General features: G+C 35.6%; 1 protein-coding gene across 1 annotated transcript; it reads left to right on the forward strand.

Annotated features, from left to right (window-relative positions):
* Positions 1-1,931: 1,931 nt before the first annotated feature.
* LOC124399431 (tumor necrosis factor receptor superfamily member 14-like) lies at positions 1,932-6,716 on the forward strand. Its single transcript, XM_046870317.1, has 5 exons — positions 1,932-2,331; positions 3,517-3,642; positions 4,629-4,784; positions 4,878-4,965; positions 5,107-6,716. The coding sequence occupies exons 1-5, from the start codon at positions 2,175-2,177 to the stop codon at positions 5,267-5,269; spliced, it is 690 nt and encodes a 229-aa protein (XP_046726273.1). The 5' UTR covers positions 1,932-2,174; the 3' UTR covers positions 5,270-6,716.
* The last annotated feature ends 3,057 nt before the right edge of the window (positions 6,717-9,773 follow it).

A 9,773-nucleotide genomic window follows, 5' to 3' on the forward strand; every position in this document is an offset into this window, starting at 1 on the left:
ACGCCGCGGCTACGCTGACAGTGCGTACCAGATTCCGGCATCATTTCACAGTACTGTACATATAGCCTACTCTACTTACGACCAAATGTGTTACGACCAATTTGTCGGCCCCAATTGTGGTCGTAAGTCAACAACTACCTGTACTGTTCTCTGATGGCTCATCTCCCCTGACACAGTGTTTGTTTTCTTGCTCATTACCAGGGGGGCTAGTTTATTGGAAGATGCCTGCAGAAATGAGTGATTGAAGAGATTGTAATCCCTTTGCTTTTTAGTGAGTCTCTTCCAATGGCACACTTAATAAAGCAGCTCTTTGGCTTTCGGGCGACTGTGAATAATTATCTCTTAAAATACACATGCATTAATAAACAAACAGTAGTACAGTCAGTACTTCATGCTGCCTGTTTACCTGTTCCAACTGTTTACCTTAATTACTAGACTGGGTCTAAATAGTTATTCTATGCCAAACAACTCGGATATTTGTAAAAATTTACCAGTTTCACTCTATGAGAATAAGATATTAGACAAAGTTGTTGAAACGGCAATTCTCAACTGGGACAGGCTCAATAATTTGACCCACCAAATGACTTACAATTTTATGGTTTAAACTTACATTCTCTGGACTATAATAAAAGGTTGAGGAATATTATTGTCAAAACAGAGTAAGCAAGGCCACAGAAGTCAGGAACCTTTAGCATTGAACTGAGCACCTGTCACACCCACTCTTCACCCTTCTGTCACCTTGAAAAAGGTACCAAAACATTTGAGCTCTCACCTCCAGACTGTATGACAGTGTCTTTCTGCAAGCCATTCCACTACTTAATACAAAGGGATTAAACTGGATCACACAGTGACAAATTAACAAACTCTTTAACTGTTAAAGTTGCTATTTTGCACAGTTTGTTACTAAAACAATGCAGCATTTACATGCACAGTATTTATTATCATATGGACTGTTCATTTGCTTGAACACAAATCTTCTGTACTGAAAGGCACTGCAGTGTTACTGTGTCTACCATCTCACTGTCTTATATATCACACACATTATTTAGTGTTCTAGTTAGTTTTGTGTAGTTCTTTTTTTTGTGGTATTATTTGTTAATTTACAGTATGTGGTCTTATGTAGCACCTTTGGTCTTAGAGAAAGGTTCTTTCACTGTGTACTACAGTATTCTGTATATGGTTGGAATGACAATAAAAGCCTACTTGGCTTGACTTAACCATGAGTAATTCTGTAGAAGTACATTATCATTATTAGGACGATGAAGTTGCTAGGAAATTTGTTACTTGATCTCTGTTTCAGTTATGATTGCCAAAAAAAATATTCATTTATGGAGACTCCACCTTGCCACTTACAGGATAAAAAAAACCAGCTCTACTGTAACATCATGCTGCCTGATAAGACAGCACTCCTTCAGAAGTCGTTTTTTTTTTAGAGATTACAAAATTATTTGATTAATATATGTCAATGCTCCCTTAATTTTGTCCTAATCTTAATCTGTTTATACACTATTTTAATATGGATGAGTATGAATGTATTTTAAAAGGAAGTTTAAAAATGGCACCCACGCAGTGCTCGAATTGAGTCAAATCTTATATAGGTCCCCAGTTGTTGTGTAATTCATATATTATTTATTAAAATAATCTAATGCCTTATGGGGGGGTCACGGATCCCCCCAGCCCCCCCTCAATTCGATCACTAGATCCATGTACCTTCCAGTGATCTGTCGCCCAGAAGATTGGCTGTGTATGATGTATGAAGACATTGTGAATTCTTGTAAATTTCTTCATAAAGACGTTTACTTAGTAGAAGAAAGTGAAAGGGATTATTAATAGAATGTTCACCGGCCGGTCCAGCCTGAAAGTTCTCTAGTTACTGTTTTCATATAGCTCAATCACACATCCTCCAGTCATTTCAAAATCATATGCTTTCTTTTCAGCTTCTGCTCAGAAATTCGAGAGCATGGACCCAGAACTTTAAATTCAACAATTCTAAATGATTTGCTGCGTCAGAAGATCAGTCTAACACTGGACATATTGGCGTTTTGGAGCAGAAGACCCAGAAGAAGACCGGCTTCAATAGGATATTACTTTGCTGTATGTGCTAACAAATAAAGAAGGCACTGGGACATACGAAGTGTTGAGAGGAAATAATTTTTTTTATTCATTTAAAAAAAATGAATACACTCACCAGAACTTTAAAGATAGTATTCAGTTTGCAGCAAATGCTTATTGCTGCCATTATTTTTCTCCTGAACACTGAACTGTGTTTTTGCGCTTGCAACCAAGCTGAATATGAGGTAAATGGAGAATGTTGTCCCATGTGTGCACCTGGTAAGCCAAATTACTTTAATATGTAGATATGATATATTGCAGGACAAGTGTTGGAATATACCTATAATCCTCCAGCAGTTGTTTAAGTATATTAAAATTAACCAGTGGCAATAATTTATTATGCTGAGTTCAGGGTTGGGCAAAGTTACATCAAAATTTATTTTATTTTTAAATAAAATAGCAAATACCTTAACTTTAATTGTATCAAAATAAACAAACAAACAACATTACACTGACTCCTGATTAAGTAAACAATGTTTGATAGCAACAACTTTTCTCTGAATCATGCATAAATCTGACATGAATCTATTTAACAGATCAAATATTTACATACATTTCCCTGTGATTTCCCAGATGAAGGTTAGTTTTAAAGTAACCAACAGTTTAATGTTTAACAGATTGCGATTACTTTGTGTTTGGTAATGAAGGGCTAAATATTATCAGCAACACTGTCTAAGTGACAAACAAGTCATTTATAAAAAGACAACTGACCTTCATGACCTTCTTTCTTGTGGATGAATTTTCTGTTGTGACTTCAACAAGTTTCAAAAAATTGTTCTGAAGTCTTATTCTGTTATCATCTTGGACATCCTCTGAATTCTTTCAGTGTATTGTTTCTATGAAAATGGAAGCTCTGTCCGAATTAACAATGCTACTGTGGAAGAATATAATTTCTTGGACAGATAAATGTACAATTCTGGCAAGACATTTGATAAATATTAGGATCCATACTATACTTAAAGTCTTCTCCCAGAATAATTTCTTGTTTGGGCCATAAATATTTACTAGAATAAGAAGCCGTTCTGCAACATAATTTAATGAAAATATAAAAATAAATTAAAACATTTATTCCAACCTAGACCACATTAACATATAGCACACACACAATACCCTTATTTGCACAGTACTGACAGTTGTACCAAAAAGAACCACAGACTGAATTGGGGTGTTCAGCTGGTGTTGCAACATTTAGTGTAAACAGTTATTGCAATATTACAGTGCTTGTTGGTGGGGGAAACATTAAACTAAATGAATTGGCAGCCCTCTGATAATATAATACAAACTATACAAACCAGATTAAGATTTTTGAGCCATTTAAAACAGTAGAAAAAACATTTACAGTTAGGCTTGATTAAAGTTTGTCTATGCAAAATTAAGACATTTTCTCTTTAAAATATTTTTCAGGAAACCATGTTTATCGGCATTGCACTGAATTACTGACCACAACGTGTGTACCGTGTGTTGACTTGACTTTCACCTCTGTGCACAATGGACTTTTAAATTGCCTTAGCTGTGCAGTGTGTGATCCAGGTAAGTGTGCTTACACATATACTATATGTGTGTGTGTGTGTGTGTGTGTGTGTGTGTGTGTGTGTGTGTGTGTGTGCACGTGTGTGTGTGTTTGTGTACAGTGCATTCGGCATTCAGAAAGTATTCATACCCCGTTTTACTTTCTTTAATTTTGTTGTTTTTTTTCACTAATCTACAATTAGTACCCCATAACGCCAAACAGAAAACAGAATTCCAGAAATGGCTGTAATTTTCTTTTTTATTAAAAAAACTGAAATATCACATGAACATAAGTATTTAAGTTCTTTGCAACAACACATGAAATTTAGCTGAAGTGCCTCCCATTTCTCCTGATCATTGCTGAGATTTTTCTACACGTTCACTGTCTACTTAAGGAAAAGTTTAATGATTGGACATGATTTGGAACGGCACACACCTCTCTATATAAGGCCTCAAAGCTAACAAAGAATTTTAAGGCAAAAACCAAACCATGAGATCAGATAAACTGCTGCAGAGCTCAGAGACAGGATTATTGCAAGGCACACATTTTGGGAAGGTTACAAACAAATTGCTGCTGCATTGAAGATTAGCAAGAGTACAGTGTCCTCCATATTTCTCAAATGGAAGAATTGTTTTAAAACCAGAGTTCTTCCAAGAGCTGGTCCTCTGGCCAAACTGAGCATTTGGGGAGAAGGGCCTTAGGAAGAAAGAACAACACTGAACAATAACCCGATGATCACTCTGACTGAACTCTGGAGATCCTGTGTGAAGATGGGTCAAATTTCCAGAAGGACCCCCCTTCCAATAGATCTGGGCATTATGGCAAGGTAGCTATACAGAAGCCTATCCTCGGTGCAAAACACATGCAAGCCCACTTGGAGTTGCCTGAAGGACTCTCAGACTTTGTAGACATAGTTATATCTAAAAATTGTGTAATGGCATATACTGTATATCTATTCTTAAACATTGGTGTTTCTCCATTAACATTAACATTGGTGTTGTCACAGAGCACGGATTAAGAGTAAAGGCAGCCTGTACACGAATTTCAGATACAATGTGCGAGCCACTGGAAGAATTTTATTGTATCAATAATGACAAGGGCAGCTGTACACAGGCTGAGGAACACACAAAATGCAGCCCTGGACAATACATAAAGCAGAAAGGTTGGTGTAATCTACAGTAATGGTTGTGTACTGTAACTGTTTCCAAATGCTGTGATTATTTACTGTGACTCAGCAGACGTCATCTGTTTGCAGGAACAGCACAAAAAGATGCTGAATGTGCTGAATGTAAAGATGGAACCTACTCTGATGGATCACTTGGCATGTGCAAACAGCATACAAAGTGAGTGTTCACTGATAATGAAAATGATATTAGTTCAGAATATATAAATAAAAAGCAAAGCACACCATATGTACATCACAGAATATTTTCTAGAAACATGCTAAAGCATTGATGGTTGATATCTTGATACTTTTTTGACAGATGTGAAGATTTGGGACTTAGAGAAATCAAACCAGGAACAACAATGTCAGATGCTGAGTGTGGAAAGAAAATTCAAGTGGCTCTAATAGCTGGAATCATAGTCTTCATAGTTGTGGGTTTAGCACTAGTAATGTTTTGCAAATGTTTCCTAATGCATAGGTAATAATTTCATACAAATCTAAGAATATCACAAAATACTAATAAACACTTTTTCTAAATCGTTTCTTTTTATTAGCTATTAAACCTGAGAAAGAAACATGTAGTGTAAATATTCCATGCTAATAGAAATATTATGATAATTATATGGGGTTGGTTGTGTAAGTGACACAGAAAGGTGTGTGAACCCAAATGCAGAGACAAACTTGTCAATTGAACATTCCATGTTATATTAGTATGTACAAAAGTATTAAAATTGGAAAAGCAAAACAGCAACAAAATGATAAAAAAAAAAAAACAAAAAAATCAACAGGGCACAGGGTAGAAAATCTGATACAAAATTACAAAACAAATTTTCCCAAAAATATTATTCAATGTTTTCCTTAGAGAAAGCCCAGCAAAGCTAAAAAAAAAAACCAGACACAAGAACCTACAGAGGGCAATTAGAAAAAAATACAACAAAAACAAAATCTTGGAATTCTTGAAATTGTTTAGTATGTGGTTGGAATGACAATAAAGCCTACTTGACTTTGAACTTGAACTTAACATTACATTACATTGAATTGTCCATATAAAATGGGTATTTTAAAGAGAGATACTGGCTGCTATTCTTTTCATTGCTCTAATCAACCACCAGTATTGTAAAGGATTTTTCAATCATTCTCTAACCTGTTTAATTTAACAAACCTTTTTGATTCCCTTTCAGCCAATACATAGAGTCAAGTCCAGTTTCACTTTTAAATCACAGCTAATTCAGGAATGATGAAAACCCAGAGGCCTTGCTGTAGTTCCAGCCAAGTTCTTTTGTTGGACTGCTGCTTAGTAAACTTAAAACTAAAGAAACAAGGAAGATATAAATGTTTGGCAGGTATTTATTGTAAACACCTGCTTACGATGACTACTTTAATAGCTGTTTAAAGCTATTTACTAATTACTGTAATGAACAACAGAAAACTCTTTTAAAATGTTTAATATGCGGAAATTAAAACAATAAATTGCATAAATTTGCAAAAAAATTTTAAGGATCAGTACTTTTGATACTTAAATCCATAGGAAAACAAGTATTTTAAATCAAGTAGAAATGTACAAGGAGTAATTTTACTGGAGTTATATACTTTTAATCAAGCACAGGAATCGTGTACTGTATTCACCACTTGATGGCGCCTCTGCTGCTTTGCACCTTACAAAATAATGACGTCTGAAGTTTTAAAGTTCTGAAGCCTTGATTAAAATGTATCCTTAATTATAAAGGAGATGAAAAAAAAGCAGTCTTAATTATTCATTCAAGAACAGAATTTATCTGCTTTTCTGGTTCAACTCATTGATTTAATGATAAATTAATACTACCAATGCTACTACCACTGCTACTACTACTACTAATAATAATAAGTAGATTATTTATTGTCTCTTATTAAATAAAAAATATATTAATTGTCTCCTATTAAACATGCAAAAATATTATTTAAACTAAAAAAAAAGAAGGAAAAAAATATATATATAAACAGCAATAAGGATCATGAAATACTGGTACAGTCACTGACCTGGGTGCAGTGTATTTGCTCAACTTTCACCTCAGAGCACAAAGAGCTTCTAAATTGCCTTTACAGCTGTATTGTGATCCTGATAAATGTGTTTGTTGTAAATCTATATCTTACATACAATTATGTGTGCATTGGACATATATTAAATATGGGTAATATTAAATACAGGGAGTGCAGAATTATTAGGCAAATGAGTATTTTGACCACATCATCCTCGTTATGCATGTTGTCTTACTCCAAGCTGTATAGGCTGGAAAGCCTACTACCAATTAAGCATATTAGGTGATGTGCATCTCTGTAATGAGAAGGGGTGTGGTCTAATGACATCAACACCCTATATCAGGTGTGCATAATTATTAGGCAACTTCCTTTCCTTTGGCAAATGGGTCAAAAGAAGGACTTGACAGGCTCAGAAAAGTCAAAAATAGTGAGATATATTGCAGAGGGATGCAGCAGTCTTAAAATAGCCAAGCTTCTGAAGCGTGATCATCGAACAATCAAGCGTTTCATTCAAAATAGTCGACAGGGTCGCAAGAAGCGTGTGGAAAACCAAGGCGCAAAATAACTGCCCGTGAACTGAGAAAAGTCAAGCGTGCAGCTGCCAAGATGCCACTTGCCACCAGTTTGGCCATATTTCAGAGCTGCAACATCACTGAGTGCCCAAAAGCACAAGGTGTGCAATACTCAGAGACATGGCCAAGGTAAGAAAGGCAGAAAGTCGACCACCACTGAACAAGACACACAAGCTGAAACGTCAAGACTGGGCCAAGAAATATCTCAAGACTGATTTTTCTAAGGTTTTATGGACTGATGAAATGAGAGTGAGTCTTGATGGGCCAGATGGATGGGCCCGTGGCTGGATTGGTAAAGGGCAGAGAGCTCCAGTCCGACTCAGACGCCAGCAAGGTGGAGGTGGAGTACTGGTTTGGGCTGGTATCATCAAAGATGAGCTTGTGGGGCCTTTTCGGGTTGAGGATGGAGTCAAGCTGAACTCCCAGTCCTACTGCCAGTTTCTGGAAGACACCTTCTTCAAGCAGTGGTACAGGAAGAAGTCTGCATCCTTCAAGAAAACATGATTTTCATGCAGGACAATGCTCCATCACACACGTCCAAGTACTCCACAGCGTGGCTGGCAAGAAAGGGTATAAAAGAAGAAAATCTAATGATATGGCCTCCTTGTTCACCTGATCTGAACCCCATTGAGAACCTGTGGTCCATCATCAAATGTGCGATTTACAAGGAGGGAAAACAGTACACCTCTCTGAACAGTGTCTGGGAGGTTGTGGTTGCTGCTGCACGCAATGTTGATGGTGAACAGATCAAAACACTGACAGAATCCATGGATGGCAGGCTTTTGAGTGTCCTTGCAAAGAAAGGTGGCTATATTGGTCACTGATTTGTTTTTGTTTGGTTTTTGAATGTCAGAAATGTATATTTGTGAATGTTGAGATGTTATATTGGTTTCACTGGTAAAAATAAATAATTGAAATGGGTATAAATTTGTTTTTTGTTAAGTTGCCTAATAATTATGCACAGTAATAGTCACCTGCACACACAGATATCCCCCTAAAATAGCTAAAACTAAAAACTACTTCCAAAAATATTCAGCTTTGATATTAATGAGTTTTTTGTGTTCATTGAGAACATGGTTGTTGTTCAAATTAAATCCTCAAATAAAATTAATCCTCAAAAATACAACTTGCCTAATAATTCTGCACTCCCTGTATATACTATTCACTAGCATTTCTATTTATCACAGAGTACAAACAACTCAGATATTGGTAATTTAAGAAAACTGGTAATTTAATAGATGCTCTTTGTGTGAATAAAGACATTTGATCAATGGATACTGCACTTGACTGGGACAGTCTTAATAAGATTATAATTTGTTACACCAAATAAGATGATATTTTAAAATGTTCTGTACTGTAAATAAATGAAAAGATTACAAAAGAAATTGTTTCTATTAAAGAGGCAAAACAGAGCAAATAAACTCCAGCTTTGAACATTTTCAGGAGACTTTAGTTGTTGGGCAATGTGTCAGTTGATCTCTGCTGAAAAATGCAAACAAAGAACAGTTTAGATCATCAAAAAAAATCTCTCAGTTCTCTTAATATTGGTTAAAAGTAAGTAACCTTTATTTTACTGCGGAACACTTTTTGTTTCAAGATCCCTAATCAGATGTCAAGACATTTGTACTTTGGATTTCAGACTTTCACTTTGATTATTTGCCTAGACTCCGTTCTTTATATGTGTATAACTTTAAATTTTGATTGTGAATTAATTTGATTATGATTAAGAAATAATTTACCCAAGTGTTTTTCTGCTCTACAGGTCATTTTGTATGGGCAGAGAAACAGATATAACAGAATAGAATAACAGGGTGAAAGCAGAATCTTAACAGGACAAATGTCAGAATGTGATTCTTTGATTCTTAAATGCAGTTTATGCAATTATAATCTTGTAATTACATTATTATAAGTAATTACTGTATCTGTACTGTTCTGCAAGCCTAGGCCTTTACTTAAACAAGCTCCAAGTGAAGTGGGTGAGGCTTACAAGAATTATACTTAAGCACCTCACTCCCATTTTATTTAATTACTACTGATTTCATATAGCATCTCATGGCAGCTCATAATAATCTATTCAACAGCATTCAACATTTGCATAAGCTGTAGGGAAAGATTACCCAGATAGAGGTCTCTTGCTTCCCGAAGAGATTCATGAGAGAGACTCCACCAGTTTTCTTTAATCATCCTACAAATGTATATAAGAAATATAGATTCCTAAACAAAACCTTAAAACTGGAGGGAAACATTCGCATCTCGCAAGTATTCACATCTCGCGTTCCAGTGGGATCTCGTTATGCCAGTATCGTCGGAAGCCATCAGGACCATCCAGGTTACATTTTTTCTTATCCGAGAATAAAAATTTTTTCTATCTTTTAATGTCCCATGTTTGGTGCTCTGT

This window comes from Silurus meridionalis, chromosome 17, assembly GCF_014805685.1.
Source record: "Silurus meridionalis isolate SWU-2019-XX chromosome 17, ASM1480568v1, whole genome shotgun sequence".
In the NCBI taxonomy this organism is placed as follows: domain Eukaryota; kingdom Metazoa; phylum Chordata; class Actinopteri; order Siluriformes; family Siluridae; genus Silurus; species Silurus meridionalis.

Bases quoted from the DNA above. Each gene is read 5' to 3' on its own strand.
- LOC124399431 (XM_046870317.1), top strand. From the start codon at position 2,175: ATGAATACACTCACCAGAACTTTAAAGATAGTATTCAGTTTGCAGCAA. The intron at 3,643-4,628 runs GTAAGTGTGCTT...GTGTTGTCACAG, and splicing joins CTGTGCAGTGTGTGATCCAG to AGCACGGATTAAGAGTAAAG. The intron at 4,785-4,877 runs GTTGGTGTAATC...ATCTGTTTGCAG, and splicing joins ACAATACATAAAGCAGAAAG to GAACAGCACAAAAAGATGCT.